We start from the raw sequence: 24,419 nt of genomic DNA on the forward strand, positions 1-24,419 counted from the left end.
GTTTATGCCCCAGCCCAGCCTTGGGACTGCTTGAAGGCAAAGTTTGTATCTTCTTTATCTTTAAGGCCCTCTGTCACCTAGCTCAATGCACAGCACATAATAGAAGCTCAATAAATATTTTTTAATAAACTTAAAATTTTTTAATTTACTTTTTAGAATTGAAGTATAGTTAAAAAAGAATATAAATAAAAACAAAAATTAAAAAAATTGAAGTATAGTTGATTTACTATATTATATTAGTTTCAGGTGTACAACATATTGATTCAATATTTTTATAGATTATACTCCATTTAAAGTTATTACAAAATAATTTATATTTCCCTGTATTGTACCCTTATGGCTTATTTCTTTATAGCTTGTTTATTTTATGCATAGTAGTTTGTACCTCTTAATCCCATACCCCTATCCTGCCCCTCCTACTTTCCCTCTCCCCACTGGTAACCACTAGCTTGTTCTCTATATCTGTGAATCTGTTTCTGTATTGCTATACTCATCCATCTATTTTATTTTTTAGATTCCACATATAAGTGATAACAAACAGCATTTGTCTTTCTTTCTCTGACTTACTTCACTAAGCATAATACCCTCTAGGTCCATCCACATTGTTGCAAATGATGCCCAATAAATACTTGTGAAAGAAGAAAGAGGGGAAGGAACAAGGAAGAAAGACGGAATTTAAAATATTGTAAAGTTCTCTGAGTACTTGAGGGATGTGATGTTCTTTAAGACATGTGCCCACCCCCTCGATTTTTGAGGGGAGACCACCTTGCAGGATGAGAGTTTTTAAGCAGCCCAGGAAGCCAGCACTGCTGGTCCAGTTCTCTCTGGTTGTGTTCTTGGAGGACTCATCCACCTTGCAGGCACCTTCTATTTGCATTTATCTGTCCAGTAACTGGTTATTTCCATACAAGGAGCTGAGCAGCAGCTGCCTTTCCATCCCACTTGACTCTGACAGATGACATAGCCCAGGGCTGCAGAGCAAAAAGTGAGCGGGGACCCGCTGGCTGGGGCAGGGCACACTCAGGGCTGCAGGCAAAGCAGGTAGGCTTGGTGGCTTCCTCTGCCTTCTGTGCTGGGAGCAGTGTCAGCCGTCAGGGACCCCTATGAGAATAATATCCCTGTGAGGATAGTGATGACCTGTACTCTAAAGGGTTGCTGTGAAGGTTTAACACAAGAGAATTGCTAAAAAAAACATCTCTTTCAATTGCAAAGCATTGTGTGAATGAGACTCTTATGGGGACTGGAAAAATGAGACTAAGTAGGAGAAATGAGGCTTGGTGAAGGTCACCAGCTAAGCTGGCTGGAAGAAGCACTCTTTCTCCTGTAATCTAAAAAGTGGTTTTAAGTGGGGGAGGGATAAATTGGGAATTTAGGATTAGCAGACACACACTACTATATATAAAACAGATGAACAACAAGGACCTACTATATAGCACAGGGAACTATATTCAATATCTTGTAATAACCTATAATGGTAAGGAATCTGAAAAAGAATATATATTATATATATGTATGTATAACTGAATCACTTTGCTGTATACCTGAAACATTGTAAATCAACTATACTTCAATAAAATAAATTAAAAAGTGGTCTTAGAACTTTATTTAATTGAGGTATAGTTGATGTATGATACTATATAAGTTACAGGTGTACAATATAATGAGTCACAATTTTTTAAGTTTATACTCCATTTTTAGTTATGATAAAATATTGGCTATATTCCCTGGGTTGTACAATATATCCTTGTAGCTTATTTTATACCTAATAATTTGTATCTCTTACTCTCCCACCCTTATATTGCCCATGCCCCCTTCCCTCTCCACACTGGTAACCACTAGTTTGTCCTCTATATCTGGGAATCTGCTTCTTTTTTGTTATATTCACTAGTCGGTTGTGTTTTTTTAGATTCCACACATAAGTGATATCACATAGTATTTGTCTTTCTCTGTCTTATTTCACTTATCGTTTGCCCTCTAAGACATCACGTCTTTTAGATGCTCTCATGGGGGGGAAGTAAAGAAGGGGTGGTATTTCTATCACGGAAGTACCCTTGGCCCCCTACCTATAGGTTCTCTTCCAGTTGGGAGGTCCTCTTCTTTGGCGGCTGCCTGGGAATTGGTGGGTGCTGGGGGAGAACAGGTGCTCAGAGATCACCTGGCCCAAACTCTGACACCTACTGAGGACTCGTTCTGTGCCAGGCTCTTAGCTGCTACTTTACACATTGTTTCATTTAATCCTCGAATCACTCTGAGAGTGGGAGAATTTTGGAACTTCTTTGTAATTTTCTTCTTGCTTGAGTTTTTTAAGATACCAATTATGTTTCATTAAAAAGTAATAGTGGGGCTTCCCTGGTGGTGCAGTGGTTAAGAGTCCACCCGCTAGTGCAGGGGACGCGGGTTCGATCCCTGGTCTGGGAAGATCCCACATGCGGCAGAGCAACTAAGCCCGTGAGCCACAACTACTGAGCCCACGAGCCACAACTACTGAGCCTGCGCTCTAGAGCCCGCGAGCCACAACTACTGAAGCCCGCGCGCTTAGAGCCCATGCTCCACAGCAAGAGAAGCCACCGCAATGAGAAGCCCACACACCGCAACAAAGAGTAGCCCCCGCTCGCCACAACGAGAGAGAGCCCGGGTGCAGCAACAAAGACCCAACGCAGCCAAAAATAAATAAATAATTAAAAAAAATTTTTTTTCAAAGTAATAGTCATTTGTCTAAATGATATCAAGATCTAAGTGTTGCTATTCTCATTTTCACGTAAGGAAACGAAGGCTCAGAGAGGTTAGGGTACTTGTTTGAGGTCACACAGTCAGTGGATACTGGAATCAGGTGCTGAACTCAACTCTGACCTACTCCAGGTCTGACTTTCTGTAATACCCAACCCACCACCAACAAAAAGAGATGGAGACCAGAAAGACAAGCTTTTTTTTTTTTTTAAACTTTCCCTTCCTGCCTACCTGACACTTCCATACATACCGCCCCCCTCCCGCCCCCCAAGAAAGGGTAGAATTTAGGTTTTCTCTCATATCTACATTCGTGCTACTTAAAGTTGCAGCATCAGTATCACCTGGGAGCTTGCTAGAAATGCAGAATCTCAGGCCCCACCCCAGACCTGCTGAATTAGAACCACATGATCTCTGATGATGTGCACACACACTAAAGTTTGAGGAGCCCTTCTCTGCATCAAACCCACCTCTTCCTTCTTCCTAGTTCCAGCCTCATGGCTAAGCCTTAATGGCAGGTGGGGTGATGGAGAGAAAGGTCAGCCTCATCTCAAGGAGATCTAAATTAGGAGATAGCTCATAATACTTCCTGGATTTCACCAGCTTTTAAAAATTGACTCTAAGTCCTAGAAAAATTGTGGAATGAGATTTAAACAGGTGTGTGAGCCTGTAGAAAATAATTCGGTGGTTAACATTTGGAACCCACTATGTGTTCACTAGGAGAAAAATCATTTCAGATTGATCACGTTTTCTTTTCATGAAAGGTAATTTAACGTTTATTATAGCAAAATGATTGTAAAGACTCTCATGAGACAATATGAAGGTGAGATATTATTGAACTGATAGTTGCATTGAGTCAAGGCCTGCTAAGGGATTATATGCATGATTGTAAAGGGCTCTCCATCACCCAGTCTGGGGTGAAGTCTATATTGTAGCATCTTGGGGCTCTGTCCCCAGCCTTCTCCTGGTCAAAGTAGCAGTAGTGGCATAGTTATGATGCGCTGCGGATTCTGTGCAACTGTAAGTATGCCAGCGTAATTCTACTCTTCCTCTCTCGTTGGGAAAGCTTAAGGGAATGCAAGGGAGTGAGGAAGACATTATTATGGGAATAACCTTGAATCTACCCTAACTTATAAATAAGCACTAACCTTTCATGCCCTTGCGTACTTTATGACTAGTAACAAATTACTAGCATCACACCTCACAGCAGATGGGGACACAGCAGTTTGTGGAGTTGGCCACCCATCACTTCCACTCTCTCTCTGAGCCAGGAGAATACATCAGATAACATCTGTGACATCAGTAACCTTGTCAATCTTACTCCTGCAAAACACGCAGAGCTATGACATACATCATAACGTGTAGACTTCATTTTGTGTAAAACAGGTCATGTCTCATGTCCCATCATATTGTAAGTAGTTACGATATTTTTATTCTTTGGGGAAAGGGACATTTCATTTCAACAATGAGAAGAATATGTCACACAGTGTGCCCTCTCCTGGGCCACGGTGCCAATGACGTGTGACTTTTGGCAAGACGACTGTGAGGAATTTCCACCCACTGCCTTGGCTTAGAAGACTTCCTTTGTTCCTCCAGGATCTCCTCTGTTGTGATCCAGGAATACCCTGTGGCCCCCCCCCCCATTGTAGTGGTGCTCATGCTTCATGGAGATCCCAAGTTCAAGTGCTCATCCAGCAACTTGTGGTATTCCCGTTGCCTAATGCATAAAGGTTGTAAATCTACGACCTCTTGCTGAGTTAAATTGAAGGGCTTATATGAAGAGCGCAATAAAATTCCCTACATTGGTTCCACTGAAAAATATCTGCCAAAAGCATAGTTACAGCTAGAGGGGATCTTTGGAAACCCAAGCCCCTCATTTTGAAAAATGAGAATCTGAAGCTTAGAAAGACAAGGACAGCCAGTACCCGAACCCCAGTCTCCCAAAAGCCAGTGTGGCATCCCCCAATCCCAGGTTTTCTCCCTCCATTTCCAGCCTTGTGAATGTTGTGTGCCACACCTGCTTCAAGAGGCAGGAGAAGCTCCATCGCTGCGGGCAGTGCAAGTTTGCCCATTACTGTGACCGCACCTGCCAGAAGGATGCTTGGCTGAACCACAAGAACGAGTGTTCGGCCATCAAGAGATACGGGAAGGTGCCCAATGAGAACATCAGGTCAGAGCTGGGCCCCGGGGTGGGGACTGGGATTCCCAAATGTCAGGCGGGGGATGGCGGCAGGGACAGCATGCCCAGGTCCAAGCAAGCTGGGATGAGTGCAAATCAGGAAAGAGTCCCAAAGAGACAGGATATGGTCACTTCTTCCATGCTCTCCCTTGGTCTGGGAAGCCCATCTATGAGGGGATCTCCACTGGTGGAGCTGGTTGCAGACTTGTTCCGTGTGGCTCCCCAGTGTTTAATTTTTTTAAAAATTTTATTTATTTAATTTATTTATTTTTGGCCGTGTTGGGTCTTCATTGCTATGTGCGGGCTTTCTCTAGCTGCGGCTAGCGGGGGCTACTCTTGGCTGCGGTGCGCGGGCTTCTCATCGCGGTGGCTTCTCTCATTGCGGAGAACAGGCTCTAGGCGTGTGGGCTTCAGTAGTTGTGGCGCGCAGGCTCAGTAGTTGTGGCTCGTGGGCTCTAGAGCGCAGGCTCAGTACTTGTGGCACACGGGCTTAGTTGCTCCTCAGCATGTGGGATCTTCCTGTACCAGGGCTCGAACCCATGTCCCCTGCATTGGCAGGCGGATTCTTAACCACTGCGCCACCAGGGAAGCCCCCCAATGTTTAATTTTTAAAAACTGATCTGCCTGTGTCAAAAAATTAATGAGTGGCAGAGAGTCGCCAAAGTGTCCCTTGGTCACAGGCTTTACCTTGTGGGCATGGGTTGCCTAGTAGTTAACAAGTGGGCCTTCTCTGCCCCCAGAGTGAAGTAAGGCCCTCTGTCTCATACTCAAAGTTCTGTACTTTCTATGCTGTATAGCACAGGGAGATCAGCTTTGTGACGACCTAGCGGGGTGGAATGGGGAGGGTGGGAGGGCAGCCCAAGAGGGAGGGGATATAGGTATACATATAGCTGATTCACTTTGTTGTACAGCAGAAACCAACACAACATTGTAAAGCAATTATAATCTAACAAAGATGTAAAAAAAAACAATAAACCCCCCCCAAAAAAACAAAAAACAAATTTCTGTGCTTTCTAGGGCCCTCCTCTTGTCCCACGTTAAGCCCCTCTTCTCCTCCAGAGCCCTCTGCTCTTTCCAGACCAGGCCTTCCTTGCCCCTGCTCCCTGCATATGCACATTTGGGGCTGCCTCAGGGCCTTTGCTTATACTGTTTCCCCTCCTAGATTGTCTTCTCTGCCTTCTCTCTATCTAATCATTAAGAATGTGAATAGGGGCTTCCCTGGTGGCGCAGTGGTTAAGAATCCGCCTGCCAATGCAGGGGACACGGGTTCGAGCCCTGGTCCCGGAAGATCCCACATGCCGTGGAGCAGCTGGGCCCGTGAGCCACAACTACTGAGCCTGCGCGTCTGGAGCCTGTGCTCCACAACAAGAGAGGCCGCGATAGTGAGAGGCCCGCGCACTGCGATGAAGACTGGCCCCCGCTTGCCACAACTAGAGAAAGCCCTCGCACAGAAACGAAGACCCAACACAGCCATAAATAAAAAATAATAAATAAAATTTAAAAGAGATAAGCAAAACATTCTCTCTATAAATTTGATCTTTAAAAAAAAAAATCTAATTTGTTTAAAAAAAAAAAAAAAGAATGTGAATAAGTTCACACATGATGTGGACATCCACTACCTCACTTTGTCTCCTAAACACCTCTGTGTTGGAGGAGGTCATTGAGAGGACATGACTTCCGGTTGACCTGCAAGCTGCACCCAGGTAATCAGAGGCTCTTCATCCCCTCCCCTGTCCTTGGAATGTGCTCGCTTGCCTTCCCCGCCTCCCAGAAGCTGCCCAAGAATGTGGCACTGAGATAGTAATGTGGTGTTGAAATCATCTGGAAGGTATGACTGAACCCAGTGAAGGCCTCTTTATAAACTCTAAGATTTGGCTGGCAGGGGCCAAGATCTTTTTATCTGTGGCCGCCCAAGACAAGCCTCCTAAGTAAGTTCCCTGCTGATTCAAACTACCACCCACCAATCTGGAGTGGTCTGCCTCTCTTCCTGCCCTCTGTGGATGGGGGCCAGTTTGTGAACCAACACTCTGCAGGTTAGCATGGCAGGGGATACATATTATCCTCACTTTACTTGCCACTGGAGAGGTTCAGGGAGGTCAAGTGACTTGCCCAGGGTCACACAGTAAGAAGTGGAGTCGTCAGACTGCTTCTCCAGTGCTCATCTTAGCCACACAGTCAAGAGAGACCCAGGCTGCCGCACCTCACTGGGTCCCCAGACCCCTTCCATGATTACCCAGACCCACGTGACCTGGCTTCTGCCCACCTCTCCACCTTTATGTGCTTTCCTTTCCTTGCTCCCGCGCTCCAGCATCTTGCTGTTTCTTTTTTTTTTTTTTTTAAACAATCACTTTTGTTATTTATTTATTTATTTATGGCTGTGTTGGGTCTTCGTTTCTGTGCGAGGGCTTTCTCTAGTTGCGGCAAGCGGGGGCCACTCTTCATCGCGGTGCGCGGGCCTCTCACTATCGCGGCCTCTCTTGTTGCGGAGCACAGGCTCCAGACGCGCAGGCTCAGTAATTGTGGCTCACGGGCCTAGTTGCTCCGCGGCACGTGGGATCCTCCCAGACCAGGGCTCGAACCCGTGTCCCCTGCATTAGCAGGCAGATTCTCAACCGCTGCGCCACCAGGGAAGCCCAACCTTGCTATTTCTAATCATGCCAAGCTCTTTCCCTGTTCAGGGCCTTTGTACTCACTGCTCTTTCCCCATCTGCACAGGGCGGGCGCTTGTTCACTCCGCTGGCAGCCAGGGGGTGCCTTGTCAAGCCTCCCCCGATCACCTTGGTTCCCCCTTCCCCAGCCGCTCCCTATCAGGTCACCCTGTTTGATTTTGGGCATAGCACTTAACAGTAGTTTAGATTATCTTTTCGACTTAGGTCTCCCCCACTCTAAGAAGCTTCATGCTACAAGAAATTCCATCCGTCTAGTTCAAAACGGTGTCTTGGGCCCAACACTGTGCCGGGCGTGCACTAGACACTCAGCAAGCGTTTGCTGAACGAATGACTGCAGCGAGGCCTCTCTAACCCCGCCCCTCCGCGCAGGCTGGCAGCGCGCGTCATGTGGCGGGTGGAGAGAGAGGGCGGCGGGCTCACGGAGGGCTGCCTGGTCTCCGTGGACGACCTGCAGAGCCACGTGGAGCACTTCGGGGAGGAGGAGAAGAAGGAGCTGCGGGGGGACGTGGACGCTTTCCTGCAGTACTGGCCGCCCCAGAGCCAGCAGTTCAGCATGCAGTACATCTCGCGGATCTTCGGCGTGGTAAGGTTTCTCCCAAAGCGGCCTTGGGGCTGGGGTGGCGCCTGGGATTGTCCGACGAAGGACCTTCCAGATGCTGCCAGGTCAGAGTGGAAGCAGAGGCCAAGAGAAGCGCTGGAGGGGCACAGAGACCTCACGTGACGAACTTTCACCCAGTTCTCTTGCTGGTCTGCCTTTACTCTGAGGTCATTCCTGCCGTGGCTGAAGTCAGCACCCCAAGCGAAAACTACTCATTAGCTCTGAGCGGTAGATTTTGATGCTGATTTACCTTCTCGTTCATCTGCACTTCCTATATTTTCTCTTCTCCACGTTGAAAACGAAGACGCAGTCACCATCCCTTCTTGCCCACCAGTCACTTTGGAAATAAGACTCTTCCTTTTCCCACATCTGATGTGCTGATCATGGGGAACCAGGGAGAGGAGAGTAGGGGCTTTCTGGAGGGCACTGCCTTGAGCAACCTCTCCAGGCCTCTTGAAGCCATGAGGGTCCGGGAGGAGGGGGTGGGAGCCCAGTGGACCTGCAGGCTCAGGCCATGGGCTATGGGGGCATGTCTCCCATCTGGCAGGCCCGGCCCCTTCTGGGGGGCTGGCGAGTGGGCTGAGGAAGGGGTTATTGTGATGACAGTAGCATGGTCACACTCAGCACCGCTCACCATGTGCCGGTGCTTCTGTAATAGTACGAGTTCTCCAGAGAAGTAGAACCACAAGGATGTATTTTGTGTGTGTGTGTGTATGTGCATATATATATATATATATATATATATATATATATATATATAGTATATTATACTCTATGCATTATCTTATGGATAGCATATATATATATATGGAGAGAGAGAGAGAGAGAGAGAGGGAAGGAGATTTATTTTAATGAACTGGCTCTTGTGATTGTGGGAGCTGCTGGTAGGCCATCAGGCTGAAGACCCAAAGAAGAATTGCGGTTCAAGTTCAAAGGCAGTCCACTGGCAGAATTCCTTCTTGCTCAGGGGCAGTCAGTCTCTGTTCTATGAAGGCCTTCAACTGATTGTATGAGGCCCACCTCCATTGTGCAGGGTAATCTGCTTTACTCAAAGTCTACCAATTCAAATGTTTATCGCATCCAAAAAACACCTTCACAGAAACATGCAGAATAATGTTTAACCAAATATCTGGTCACCACAGCCCAGCCAAGTTGACAGAAAATTAACCATCGTAGCCTTCCAGATATTATTTTATGCAGTCTTTACAAAACAAGATGAAGTCCGTGGTTTTAACATTCCTATTTTATAGAACAGAAAGCCTAGGGCCAGAGAGGTTATAGGACTGCCAAAGGTCACACAGTGAGCTGGTGTCCAAGGAAGGTCTAGAAGCAGCCTGTCTGATGCCAGAGTTTCTACTCTCACATGTGGCGTTTCTATGCTCCACAGCCTTGGTGTGAATGGGTGTCATAGACTATCTTGAGTGTCTCTAAGGTGGTCTGGGGACTACAGCCAAGGATGGTGTAATCACCAAGGTGTAGGGCTGAAAGGACCCACGGAGATCATCTAGTCTAACTTATTCAACCTACAGATGGGAAAATAATAACTCAGAGAAGAAAGAAATTTGCCCAAGGTAACACAGCTTATTAGTGGTAGTGACGGGCTTAACTTCATGTACTTGCTGAATGACCAATGAGATTGATGGAGAAAGTGACTATCCTCCAGTATCAATAACAAATAGCTGTGTGCTATACAGATCAGTATATAACTATAAATGTATATTGTGTTATAAATATTATAGATAGCATGTACTTATATATATGATTTTTACATTTGGCAGAAATTTGTGTGCAGATATTAATGTATCCTAGGTAATATTTATTCTTATACATTTTTTTATACCCTGAGAGCAGACATTTGGAATCCATTTCTATAAAAAATAACTTTTTTTAAGGAAAAGGAAAGAAATCAGGTGCCGTATAAGCAGTAACCAATTTGATTTGCCTGGCATTCAGAGATAAATGTTGCACTCATCAGATTTTAAAATTGTGGACAGAGAGTACAAGGTATCCACCAGACACAAAATAATCAAAAACAGATGTTAATTTTATTTTATGAATAGTTATAGGAGTTGAGAGTAGTCAAAGGTAGCAGGGGAGACACACACACACAAAGCAGAGAAGGGCACAGAGAGAGAAACCAAGAGAGACACTGGGGAAGACTCGTGAGACCCAGATACAGGAAAAAGGAGAAACTTCTCAGAACCAACATTTCCATCTTGGACCTTTTTAAAAAAATTTTTTAATTTTTATTTTATTTTATTTTTTGGCTGTGCCACGCGGCTTGTGGGACCTTAATTCCCTGACCAGGGATTGAACCTGGGGCCCCGGCAGTGAGAGCACCGAGTCCTAACCACTGGACCACCAGAGAATTCCCATTTTGGGCCTTTTTAGAATACAGCTACCCAAAACTTTCAAGGTGGTGGTGCATTTTAGCAAATATGAGCCTCTCCCACGGTACTGATCTTGAGGGTCATTTGGAGTCACACAGAGAATAGGAGACTGACTGTTTTGTTTCCAGACTCTCTAAGCATTTCCAGGATGAGATCAGGTTTTCTATTTTTTAAAAAACTTTCAACAGCTGGAGGGTGTTCTGCGCCAAGTCTATGTTAGCTGACTCTCATCTTTTCCCCTGGGTAGATTAACTGCAATGGTTTCACGCTCAGTGACCAGAGAGGCCTGCAGGCAGTGGGCGTGGGCATCTTCCCCAACCTGGGCCTGGTGAACCATGACTGCTGGCCCAACTGCACGGTCATATTTAACAACGGCAAGTGAGTATGTCTTCAACTTGGGTTGGTATGATGGGGATGGGGAGACCTTATGGTATTGTCTCTACACTTGATTTAAACCAAAAGTAACCTGTTGAACCTGAGCTAGCATGGATTTCAAATGGACAGAAAATAGAAATCTTACTCTAGAATAATTGTGAATAGGAGAAACATAATGAGGAAGATGGCAAAGAATTCCACATAAGTAATTTTGGAGTCTCTGTATGTTTCTTGAGGTTGCCTAGATATGTTAGGTAAACCTCTAACTACTACATAATTTAGAACTTGAAGCCTGAGATGTTCTATCTAGAGGTCATTGCAGAACATCATCAACTGAGAAGGCACTTGGCAGGAGCAGTCAAGTTCCCAGCAGAAATCAGAAGGCACACTCAGGGGTTACCCTAAGAGAATTTAGTAAAAGGACAATTGACGGAAGTGTGGGTAGAGTCGAAGAAATTGACAAAGAATGGTGAAATGCCCAGGGTCTAGCGACAGAATGAAACCATTACCACCTTTTGACCTGGAGGGGCAATGGAAGAAGTATTGTTCTTGCAGCTGGTGAGAGCTGTAGCCATGGGAGGGGGCCCTTTCTCCCCAACCCCCCGCTCCAACAGCTTGGCTGTACCTGTAGAGAAACCAGTCACTGCTAGAACCATGGCGAGGCAGAGGGAGAGCCAAGAGACTAAATACCCCAGCCTCTCTCTCCTCCCATCTTCTGATCTCCTCCCATTGGCCAAACCCCAACCAGAAGCCAGAGGGCCAAGGAACCTGGGTGATGAAGCCCTCAGAGGTCAGCCCTGCCCCCTTGGAAGGCACAGATCAGGGGGCAGAAGGGCAGAGAATGGAATTTGGGGCGGGGTGCAAATGGAGAAGAGTCAGCAAACAGGATGAGCCCCTCGTTGTCTATGGCTCAGGCTGGGGGGCTTTGGGGGAATGAGACCTAAACAATATTTCTTTTGCTCTTAGAGACGAGCTCTTATGACAGGTGCAAGTTGACTCTAAGCCATCAACAATGAGCAGGTTTCCCCTCAAAGATAATGGTTTCTGGTTCTCAGCCAAGAATCAAGCTTAAGCTCCAATAGAGCGAGGGCTCTGATTTCCCTTTTCCTTCCTATTTCTGGGAGCAAGGGCGTGCATGACAGTAGGCTTTTAAGCACTTGAGAAAGTCACTCAAGACAGGACAGTTCATTTTGGGCCCAGATGATTATCTTTCCCCAGCATTTGTTTTTCCCTTTGTAAGCCTCTTGGGGTCACTGGCCTGGACCTCATGGAATCCTCCCCAGAGGAGCTGGTGTCTGGAGTTACCCTGGTTGGCAGAGAAGATCAAATGCCCATGTGGGGCTGGTCTTTCTGGACACCACTCCCCCAAGTGGTGGTGACCCAGAGCTCTTCTTGTCACCACATGTAGCAGCCGCAGGAACCTGGAGCCCTTTCTTCAGATCATCACCAGTGCCCGCTCTGGCTTCCACGCATCCACTAATTTCGAGCAGCCACATTGTACCCGAGCTTCTTGGATGTTGCGCAAGGGGTGACTGCAGTCACTGTCTAGCTGCCTGCCATAGCGGAAAGAACACTGGACGTGGTGTTAGGAGCCCAATTCTAACCCCAGTAATTTCTGCACACTACCTGTGTGATGGGTCTCCAGACACAGTTCAAACTGTTCCCAAAAGAGACATTCAAAGAGGCCACCCTTACTTGTCCAAGATGCTTGTTAGTGGGATAATAATAGCCTCCCATGTGTTTTCTTAGCACTCTACTTTTATTTTATTTTTTTGGAAGAGAATGCCTGAAGGAAGGTTTATTTCAGTAGAAGAGAAAGCTGAGCCAGGGTTTGAATCATCCAAAGATTGCTTGATGCTGCTTCTTGGTGGCAACGCAGCTGGGGACTTTAAGTTGAAGCCCTTATTGGTGTACCACTCAGAAAACCCCAAGGCTCTGAAGGGGTTCTCCAAGCCCGATTTGCCCATGATTTGGCGCTCAAACAGGACTGGGCAACCTGGAGCATCTTTCATGAATGGTTCACATACATTTTTTGCCCTGCCATTGAAAAATACTGTAGCACTCTACTTTTAAATGCATTGTCTCATGACGGTCTCATTACCAGGTTACAGATGAGAATACTGAGGCCCAGGGAAGTGAAGTCACTTGTCCAGGGCTGAGTCCCTTTGAACCCAGAACTTCTCATTCCAAATCCAGTGCACTTTCCACTATACCAGGCTGCGTCTTGTCAAGGGAGCCCAGCTAGGAGGGACTGGGATAGCGGTGGTTGTGATGGCCAAAGCTTTGGTGGCATAACCTGGAGTGCTGTGCACCCTTGCTAGCCATACGGGATAAGCCAATGGTAATGATTTCCATTTGGGTGTCTGTTTTGTTTTTCAGTCATGAGGCAGTGAAATCCATGTTTCACACCCAGATGAGGTGGGTCAGTCTTTGGAAACATCCCTGCTGCTCTGACCCATCTCCCTCACTTGCCTGATTCGCTGGGGCTGCCCCTTCACGAGACTCCTTGGCTGCTGTCTGTCCGTAATGTCTTTCTGCTCCCCAGAATCTTGTCTTTGCTGAATGCTGCGTGTTTAATGCGTTTATATTTATCATTTTGTTCCTCACCCACCCACTACCTGCTGTGCCTACGCTTCCCTCTCTTTTACGCCTCATTTCTCTCTCTCCTCCAACCCCAAAGCATGAAGGTCCTTTCCAGTCCGCATCATCTTAGCAAAAACCCACACTGTCCCTTTAAACCCTGCTTATCATGAAATGAGGACTGTTGTCATTACTGACCTACTAAAGGACTAAAGGTTTGTTTATAACCTCCAACTTCTCACTCAGACTGGTTCTGAAAATGGTACCCATAACTGCGATGTTTTTGATAAATATTTTTTCATAGTATTCTCTTTATTGCTTCTGGCCAACTATGAATTAGTGGTTTAGGTTAGATTTTACTTTGGACTTTTCTTAATGACAACTGCACAGCCCCAGTGGGCCTTTTTCTCAAGGTGGGCTTGAAAGTACTTGAAATGATCTTTGGATTAACAACAAAATGCTGTGTGGAAGTTTGGGCTTTGGGAGGGCAGGGGTAGGAGTGGTCGGTGCATCTGAGTCTGTGTGGATGTGCATTGCAAGGGACTTTGGATGATTCACATCATCTCCTGGGTGTTTGGTTCTACATTTGTAGAGCAAAGGTCAAGATGAGAGCGTCCCTAGGGACCTTCCTAATTCTAAGTCTCTGTGGCCCTGGACTCTGCTCCTGACCTCTACAAGAAATACTTAAGTTGCCTACTTGTGGCTCAATTGGCTGAACTGTAGAACTGCAGAGCATTAGAGATGGAAGAGGTCTGGGATCCAAAACAATTGTGGTCACTATTCCTCTCCTGATTCCCAGTTCCAAGTTAGGTAAAATGGGGCATATAAATGTGCATTTCTTATACCTAAGTGACTTTACATTAATTTGGTTTTGAAAACTCTCTAATATCATTGAAATAATTTGAGATACTCTGAGACCTTTTAAGCATTGGATTAACCTTGGTGCGAAGCAAAGCTACTGGCCAACTCAACTGGCCACTGATTCACTGTTGAATGAGGACATGTCAGTATAGTGAGCTGCCTCTGTGAAAGGGCTAGTGGGGGCAGAATTGCTTACTTATCCCACCAGGACCAATACCAGAGATCACATTCAACAGTGGCCCAGGAGTTGCTCCTATGCAACTATCTAGGACATCAGTAGAGTCCTAATCTCAAGGGTATTGGTGCGTCCCATTTCCTGTGCATTGAAGACCCGGAAGGCAGACTGAAGACAATCAGGCAAGGCCAGTCGGATGTGGTTAAGCTCTTGAGTTCTAATCTTGACCCTGGCGCCAAAGTGCTGTGGGACCTTGGGGACAGTTCACCTCTCTGGTGTCAGCATCCTCATTTGTGAAATGAGAAGGTCGGTCCCCTGTAGCTGGGACATATTAGGATTCTAAGCAGAGCCGTAAGCAGGATCATCTTGCCCTCCTCTCCTTCTTGCCTTTTATCCCTGCAGTAACAGCCAAAAATTGGGGTGGAGAAGAAAGGAAAGGAGGAACAAAAGATGAACAGGCACTCAGATTTTGCCAGGCTCTGTACAGTTGTTTTTATATATATTATCACATATATTGGGCATGGCAGTGTACCCCACTTTGAGAGGAGGTTCTATAACCTTAAGTGGTCACCTCAGGGGCCTGGACCTGCAAGTTACTGCTGTTCCTCGCTTGGCTGTCACCTCCGAGCACGTGGAAGGGGCTCCCTCTGACTGGGACCTTTCTCTGGTGCTGGAATCTTCTCCTGCCTTTCACGTGGCATCTGAATCAGCCTCTCTGGGAGGTAAAGGAAATGACCATGGACTTCTCTGTAGATGCTTTCCCAGCCCTCTGCATCCTGCCCCTCACTCTCTGGGTGATGGGTTCCCTCTGGGCAGGGAGGCCCCCTGATGTTGGGGGGATACAGGAGCATAGCTTAGGATCCAGCTTGCCGGGCTCACCACACTTTCTGTAGTTTCTGGCCTCCTGGGTGGAAGATGCATGGCTGAGAGGCCCACAGGCTGGTCTCAGCTAGTTTGGCTTAGCTGGGTGTCAGTTGTGCAGTGGGATTTTGTCTTCAGTACACTCTGTATCTATTACATGATGAGGTGTGTAGTGCTGTAGGTAATTGGAGGGTCAGGTCTAGGCTGGAAGGGGGTTGCAATGTCATCTGCTTTCGCTAACCACCTTCAACCCCAAAGCCATGTCCCCCAATAAACACAAAAGTGAACAATGCAGTGGGCTAATAAAGAGCTAGCCTTTATTTGCCTCAGAGATCTCCAGGCATAAGTCTCCTCACATAAATTAGGTCTGAACCATTGGACCAAAGGTTAAGGTAAGAGGGGGCTTATAATTAGACACCGAACAGGCCAAGCTTCTGGGTAACTGAATGTGCGTGTTTCTGAGAGAAGCAGTCTCCAAAGTAACCAGAAATGACTATCAAGTCTTCTGTTGTTTGGAGTTTTTGCCTTATTATTTCTCCATTCCTTTGTTACGGACAATCAGTAGCTAAATGCACTGGGAGAATTGCAGGCGTGGAAGCTTTGTATGCTTTTATGATGGAGCCCAGACCTCTACTGGGAGTCTATTTGAGCTGATTCCAGAGCAGTTAGCTGAATGGAGCAGATTTGATGGTTATAATGAGTAGAGCAGAACTATCCAGAAAACTGTCCTTTACATCACATCTCCCCCTTTCGGGGGGGGGGGGGAATGGAGTTTTCTCAATGTTAGTGGAGGTCGTTATCTTTGAAACTCAACTTCTTGAAACCTTGAAGAGCATACATCCCACCCCGGATTTGATGGACTCTTCTGCTTTACCCTGCTCCAGAATTGAACTCCGGGCCCTGGGCAAGATCTCAGAAGGAGAGGAGTTGACCGTGTCCTATATCGACTTCCTTAACGTCAGCGAAGAACGCAAGAGGCAGCTGAAGAAGCAGTACTACTTTGACTGCACGTGTGAGCACTGCCAGAAAGGGCTGAAGGACGACCTCTTCCTGGGTGTGAAAGACGACCCGAAGGTACAGGCAGCCCCACTACTGGGGTGCTTCTGGGTATCTTCCCCAAGAGCCGGGCAAGGGCAGATTCCACAGCTAACCAAGGCACCACTGCCCTGGTGGACAGAGTGGGTGGTGGACAGAGCACACAGGTGGGGCCCAGCTAGCGTCCTGGTACCACTGCTTGCCAGGTGTTTGAGTTTGGGGAAGTTACTCTGTTTTCTCATTTGTAAAATAGGAATGATGGCACCCACTACAAGGGGTTGTTATGAGGATTAAACAAGATGATATATGTAAAAGGAGTGGCATAGAGAGTAGACACTCAGTAAATTTAAGTTCCTCCTTCTTGCCCCTTTGCAGGTTAAGTGATGCTGCGAATTCCATATAGAGAGACCAGATGGGCAAAGAGATTTGTTGTCGGGTTATCACAAAGATATTCCTAGTCCCATGGAAATGGGCAATGGGGAGATTGGGCAATGTTTAGATTGCTTAATATGCGTAATTCCTGAGTAACTGTTGCCTAATTGATGGTGAGACCACTGAGCATTGGAAGTCTTACCAAAGGGGATGTCAGGGGCTCTACTGAGTTGGGAGAGAGCTGGGCTGCCAGGTGTCAAAGTAGCCGATTAAAGCAGCAAGACTTTAATCACTTCCGATGATGGTAAAGCAGGAGGCTGAGACTGGAGCGGGCGCTGACTCCCCCTGGTCCATTTTCCCCCCATGGGAAGGCACACAGGTGGAGAGTCAGATGGGTCAGCATAGATGTGAGGGTCGGCTCCCTGCTGAGGGACCCAGAACAAAAGGCTCCAGCAGTTTTAGGGACCCTGAGGAGTGGGTGTTGGGGAGGAAGGTGGGGGAAGGGTGAGGAGTGGAAAAGTACTGGGTACAGAGTCAGAGTGGGGAAAAGTGTCTTCAAATCTCCCCCAGCACCCCCTTCACAATAAGCAGGCCTTCGTAGAGGCTCCTGAAGAAGACCTCAAGACCTCAGATCATCAACTATACTTCAATTAAAAATAAAAAGAGAGAGAGAGACTTAGGAATGAAGGCACCTGGGCCAGGAATGCAAATATGCGAAGAGCATGACCTGCTAGGGGGACCTGAGTCCTTGACTGCATCTCCCTTCACAGACTGCGGGGCACTGGCCCTGCACCAAATCCCTTGTGGGGAGGGCAGCTTTCCCCCCACCCGTGAGGCCTGCCAGGTAGAGCCTTTGGAATTGCCTATGGTCAGGTCTGAAAAATCACACATAGGTTTTTAACTGGGAGCCGTTCTCCTCGGGGAACCTAACCCAGCACTTCTATATAATTCACAGTTCACCAGAGCATTTAAGATACAAATATACTTCTGAATCAACTCAACTTCTGCATCCTAAGTGTGGGCAGAAACTTGTCTCTGGTTAGAGCAAAGGCTACAAGCAAAACTGACTTCTAGGTTCAGATGGTGGGACCCCTCTCAATAACTTCATTACCCAGTGGTGTCAGTGTTACTGTCCAGATAACTCTATTCCCCCACTTGATTCACCTCTCTTTCATTTTCTGGCTATTCGAGGCTTCTTTTGCCAGTAACTTGTTTTTATTCTTAATATATAATATTTTTTACCCTTTGGCCAAGCAGTTCTAAGAATTTACCCTGCAGATATACTTGCGTATGTGCACAGAAATATATGTGTAAAGAGATAGTATATTATGGCATTGTTGGGAACAACAAAATATTGGAAAAAAGCTAAATAACCACCAATAGGGAAATATTTAAGTTAAGAAAATAAACTAATGAGGTAGATCTTTGTGTACAGACATGGAATGAGCTCTATTTCTTTTTTTTCTCATTTATTATTTTTTAAAATTGAAGTATAGTTGATTTACAGTGTTGTGTTAGTTTCTGGTGTACAGCAAAGTGACTCAGTTATACATACATAAATATATTCTTCTTCATATTCTTTTCCATGATGATTTATTACAGGATATTGAATATAGTTCCCTGTGCTATACAGTAGGACCTTGTTGTTTATCATTCTACATGTAATAATTTGCATCTGCTAGTCTCAAACTCCCAATACTTCCCTCTCCCATCCCCCTCCCCCTTGGCAGCCACAAGTCTCTACTCTATGTCTGTGAGTCTGTTTCTGTTTCATAGATAAGTTCATTTGTGTCACATTTTAGATTCCACATATAAGTGGTATCATATGGTATTTGTCTTTCTCTTTCTGACTTACTTTGCTTAGTGTGATAATCTCTAGGTCCATCCATGTAGCTGCAAATCACATTATTTCATTTTTATGGCCGAGTAATATTCCATTGTATATATGTACCACATCTTCTTTATCCATTCATCTGTCGATGGACATTTAGGTTGTTTCCATGTCTTGGTAATTGTAAAAGTCGAGCTCTATTTCTTAAGGGAAAAGAGTTAAGGGGCTGAACATTGACATATGAATTCGTTTCCTAGGGCTGCCATAACACAGTACCCCAGACTGGGTGGCTTACAATAGAAATGTATTGTTTCTCAGTTCTGGAGGCTAAAATCTGAAATCAAGGTCTTGGCAGGGCTGGTTCCTTTTGAGGGCTGTGAAAGAAGAATCTGTTCTAGGCCTCTTTCTTTGGCTTGTAGCTGGCCCTGGGCCTTTTCACATGGTCTTCTCCTCATGTGTCTCTTTCTCTTCACCTGGCACTGTTTTTTAAGAACACCAGTGCTGTTGGATTAAGGGCCCACCCTACTTGAGTATGACCTCATCTTAACAAATTACATCTGCAATGACCCTATTTCTAAATAAGGTCAGATTCTGAGGTACTGGGGGTTAAGACTGCAACATAGGAATTTAATTTTGGGGGGATGAAATTCAACCCATAACACTGTGTATGCTACTGTCTATGAAAATTAAAATTAAATTTATTAAATTATTTAAATTAAAAGGGACACATGCCCTCACACAGATTCACTCACCCCACATGGGTGTGCAAGCAGAGTCAGTCTCTAAACAGACAGAAGTAGGAGGAGGAATCTGTAACCAATGGATCAACAATGCCTAGTGTGGAGAAGTTGAGAGTCATCCCTCCCAGGCAGGATACAAAACAGTCAGGAATGTGTTCCTTATAGGAACAACCCCATTTTCACAGAATCAAAGGTTCTGTTTTCCAGGAAATGTGTATTGACACGTATGTGTGGGGCACTGAACACAGTACCACAGGAGCTACAGAAAAGAATAAGCTACTGTGTCCACCCTCACCCTGACCTTCCAGAACCTGCAGGATAACATGTGTCTTATCAGCAAGCCAGCCAGCCTTCCCTCCTGGTGCCTGGCCCTGAGTATTTTTTTCATAACTTGCTTCCACCACTACCTAATTTTTTAAAGAGGCCAGACCCTCTTTTCTCCCTTCAGAAATTAAGTGAAACAACTGTGTAGTCATTTCTCTAAATTTTTCAATATTTACCTGACAATTCCAATAGTTAAATAAGTGATGTGTGGCTGTTAGTTCTGTCCCTTCACTTTAGATACGCTTACCAGCTGGTGACTGTATGCCCACGTCTTTCAGTCTGAATTAGCAGAGCTGACATCTCTCTTGATATAAAACATCGATGATTTCTGCTTGAACCGACCTGGATTCAAAGCAAAAGCTGTCTATTTATATCACATTGGGTTTCTCTGTTAAAATAAAGAAATAATTCAAAATAAAAATGACTCAACCAAAACAAGTAAGCAGAATAAAAAATTGAGTATAACTTTCTAAAAGCAAATGCATCTGAAGGCATAATAAAAAGCCATTATATTGTAGTGGAAAGAATACTGAAGAATTAGGAGGCCTGTGTTCTAGTTCTGGCTGTGACCCTGAACGTCTGAGCTTGGGCAAGTCTCTTCCTTGTGGGTCTCAGTTTCCTCATCTGTAAAGTAGAGCATTGGACTAACTTATTAACAGTTCCTTCAAGCTTTTCTATCTATGATGTCATCACAGTTGCTTTTCTTTCTTTATTTAAATAATGCTTTATCCCAGCCTGATAAGCTCCTTTCTATACACCAGCCTTTGTGACTCATCTTCAAACCTTAAATTGGCATCAAAATTGTTTCTGACTCCTATGTATATATTATAAATAACTAAATAAATATAATAAAAACATACACATATAGACCTGGATAAAAATAAAAACCAAATATTTTAAAAATGAGAAAATAACACCAATTTCCCCCGATTGTAGCTTTGGACCCTCCTTGTTTAGGCCGTTTGGTTCTCTCTCTCTCTCTCTCTCTCTCTCTCCAGCCTTCAGCTATGGTTTTCACAATAGGAATGTTCCAGTTTTTCAAGGTTGGGGAGCTAATGTCCCTCTTTCCTTCCCCTCCTCTGGCTTCTACCCCTTCTCCTCTGGCTCCTTTCTCTTCCTCCCGGTTTTCTGTTAATTGCGGTGCTCCTGGAGAGGGGACCCCCTTTCTGTGGGGTTCCTTAAATCCTATCTGCAGATCAGGTTTTCCTGCCTTTACTCCAAAAAGGGAGCCAAGTGGAACAGCCCATTTCCCTTCTCGGAATAGCTTTATCACATGTTGCATGTGTCAGTTAACAACCTTTCAGCCAGGTTGTTTTGAGAACCTTGGCCGTTGCCTCCTTGAAAAAATTTAATTCCCTTCCAGAGCTTAAAGTAACGCTCTTCCTTACAACATCAAATTGAGCAAGGCTTTTATTAACACCTAACAGCTTGGTATTCCCTGAATTTACCCTGCAAGATATTGATTACTCCAGAAGATTCACTGAGAATTTTGAGTTTTAAAGACAATGGAACTTAACAGTAGATTGGAGACTAGTGCTCATAAACTAGATGTGATTTTATGAGCCAACACTTGGGAAACAAACTATAGGTGAAACTAAAGATGTACGTTAGATGGATGGGTGACACACCTCCGAACCACCAGTCACAGAACTCCACACAACCAGGCAAGATATGGACTCCTCTTACTAATGTGCTTGATTCAAACGGGCTAAGGAAAGCAGACACACACTGAAATGACTGGTCTTGGGACCAAGACATGGTCTGCTAACTAACAGAGTGCTGAGTAGCACTCGGGCGGGAAGCCAACGTTCGGGTCGTCAGGCAGGAAGGCAGCCAGAAGCCAGAAATCTCCGCCAAATCAAAGGTCAAGGCGAAAGTTAAGACAGGAGTGAGACCTGCCAGAAGAAGTCAGAGCACTGATGGATGCATCAAATGTTGGAGTCAGGCTGTGAGACAAGTACAGAAACAAATACAGAAGAATTGCAGGGAGGCCCAGATACAGAAGGATATGGAAATGAAGGTAGTCAGAATTTTAGGGGTAATCAAGAACTCTGCAGAAGCCAAAGTGGGTGAGGTGGGGAGAAGAATAAGTATAATCCCACTTCCTTAAGTGATCTTGACCCTGAAGCAAGCTGTCCTGGGTTCGGGTTCTCCTATTACAAGATGGACACTGTAGAACCGGCTCAAGACAGCTGGGAGCCTGAGGGAATACCCTTGATCTCCATGTATTAGGGGGCTGTATTTTTAAGGGAACAGATGCCCATTCTCCTGTTCCTTTTTGGTAGTTTAGTGACGGTGACCTCACAAAATAATGTGAGCAGTAGATATAAACACAGCTGTTGATCCCGATTCTTTGTGGTGAAAAAATTGGACGACCAGAGAACTGATTAAATTATTCTAGTTTTGTACAGTGGAAAACTCTAGTTATTAAAAAGGCAATATAGGTGTTTTTATATTTATATGGGAAAATATCCACAATCTACTGAGTGAAAAAAAAAACAGGCAATAGACAGAAATATGTTATTATTCCAGTTAGAAAAAGATTGATGCTATTGACATATGCACACTCATGCATGTGTGTACATGCAGGACTGCAATTCAGCCAGAACACACTGATACTGTCATATACACATACTCTTTGTTGATGTGTCTGTGCCTGTTTTTTTTTCTTTCTTTCTTTCTTTCTTTCTTTCTTTCTTTCTTTCTTTCTTTCTTTCTTTCTTTCTTTCTTTCTTTCTTTCTTTCTTTCTTTCTTTCTTTCTTCTTTCTTTCTTTCTTTCTTTCTTTCGGCTGTGTTGGGTCTTCATTTCGTGCGAGAGCTTTCTCTAGTTGCGGCAAGCGGAGGCCACTCTTCATCGCGGTGCACGGGCCTTTCACTATCGCGGCCCCTCCCGTTGCGGGGCACAGGCTCCAGACACGCAGGCTCAGTAATTGTGGCTCATGGGCCCAGTTGCTCCGCGGCATGTGGGATCTTCCCAGACCAGGGCTTGAACCCGTGTCCCCTGCATTAGCAGGCAGATTCTCAACCACTGCGCCACCAGGGAAGCCCTGTGTCTGTGCCTTTGATTGGTCAGTGCCTTTCCTGTACCAGTTGTTAAATAGTTTAAATATTTTTCCTCTGTATACTCATTGGAAAATACTCCTCAACGTGCTGTGTCCATCTTTGTGTGGCTTCTGGGGATTTCTACTTTTTTCTCCATACTTTTTCATATGTTTTAATTTTTTACAGTTTGCATATGTTAATTTTACAGTCAGAATAAATAATAAAGGTATTTTGATTTTGGAAAAAAGTTATATTAGATTTGCCCAAGCCAAAAAAAAAATCTTTTTTTCAGAAAAGAACTTCTCTTTCTTTATTTTATTTTATTTTTTTTTTTGCCGTTGAGTTTTTTTGGGTTTTTTTGCCACGTGGTATGCGGGATCTTAGTTCCCTGACCAGGGATCGAACCTGTGCCCCCTGCAGTGGAAGCGAGGAGTCTTAACCACTGAACCGCCAGGGAAGTACCCCCAGAAAAGAGCTTCTGATATGGATAAACACAGCAAGCAAACTTTCCCTTTGGTCTTTGAGAAATTTGGCACTTTTTCTTCAAAATTATTGTGCCTTCATGGGAACTGGCTTCTTAATTATGGTACCTCAAATATCAAAACCTCATTTTTTTTTTACAAGATCACTAGACTGCTTAGGCAAACATAGGGAGCCTGGTAGGTCTAGATTTCACAGCTGACAAGTTCTCTCATGATATCCTTTTGGTCTAGACAAGGAAATATAGACTGGATGCAGAGACACTTGGAAGGGTTGACAGCCCATAGCCACAGGGCCCTCTTTAATGAGCTCCAATGGCAAACTGGAGTATGATATTTTTTGGTCAAGTCCCTGGCCTCTGTCCTCAACCACTGGACCACTAGGGAAGTCCTGAGCTATAGGGACCTTGAGCGGCATTTATAGAACTGAAGCATTCAATGAAGAAGGCATTAATCTTGTACTACAGTGAATGTCAAAGGTGGCAGCTGTTCAAAGGTGCAGTGGGTTGCCTCGCAAAGGGGTCTCCAACTCAATGTCCCTCCCTTTCCCAGCCCTCTCAGGAGGTGGTGAAGGAGATGATACAATTCTCCAAGGGTACGCTGGAAAAAATTGACAAGGCTCGCTCTGAGGGTTTGTACCACAAGGTAAGAATTCATTTTTATAGGGGGTGGGGGTGGGGAGGAGGGCAGACAGATTCTCTAGTAAAGGAGGGAAATGGTGGTGGTGGAGGGGTGAAGATGGGAAGGCTACAAAACAGGTTGTTTTTCTGGAAGATGTCCCTTGGCTGAGACCATGACTCTTCTTGCCCTTAAGCATTTAGCACCTTTTAGGGGTGTGTTCTCAGTGACTCTTCAACTCACTGAAACTGGGTTTGAGGAGAGCACAGGCAGCCTGACAGATGTCCTGGGGCTGGGGGTGTCTGTGATATCAGGGATGGAGGAATGGAAATGGCAGTGGGTGTCTTGCTTTCTCGTGTCCTGGCTACAGTTTCCAGATCTACTAACTGCATTCAACCCTGGCTCTAGAAACACCAGGAGTTCTCAACTGGCTGTACACTAGAATCACTGAAAATATCCTGATGCTCAGGACAATTCCTCCAGAATCTCTAGGAGTGGGACCCAGACATCAAGATTTTTAGAGCTCCCAAGTGATTTCAACAAGCACCTAAAGTTGAGACCCACT

At 45.3% G+C, this 24,419-nt stretch overlaps 1 protein-coding gene and 1 non-coding gene across 3 annotated transcripts in view; one reads left to right on the forward strand and one right to left on the reverse strand.

The window, feature by feature from the left end:
• SMYD1 (SET and MYND domain containing 1) overlaps positions 1-24,419 on the forward strand; it is a 38,767-nt gene that overhangs the window by 9,943 nt on the left and 4,405 nt on the right. The window contains exons 2-7 of one of the 2 annotated variants that reach the window (XM_068564687.1): positions 4,718-4,894; positions 7,942-8,155; positions 10,808-10,938; positions 13,315-13,353; positions 16,297-16,486; positions 23,789-23,881. In XM_068564687.1, the coding sequence (XP_068420788.1) occupies positions 4,718-4,894; positions 7,942-8,155; positions 10,808-10,938; positions 13,315-13,353; positions 16,297-16,486; positions 23,789-23,881 (844 nt within the window). The remainder of the gene's footprint in view (positions 1-4,717; positions 4,895-7,941; positions 8,156-10,807; positions 10,939-13,314; positions 13,354-16,296; positions 16,487-23,788; positions 23,882-24,419) is intronic. The other variant, XM_068564688.1, reaches the window with a different exon arrangement.
• TRNAE-CUC (transfer RNA glutamic acid (anticodon CUC)) lies at positions 10,466-10,538 on the reverse strand. Its single transcript has one exon. It is a non-coding gene; the product is annotated as a tRNA-Glu (tRNA).

Source organism: Eschrichtius robustus, chromosome 15, assembly GCF_028021215.1.
Source record: "Eschrichtius robustus isolate mEscRob2 chromosome 15, mEscRob2.pri, whole genome shotgun sequence".
NCBI lineage: Eukaryota > Metazoa > Chordata > Mammalia > Artiodactyla > Eschrichtiidae > Eschrichtius > Eschrichtius robustus.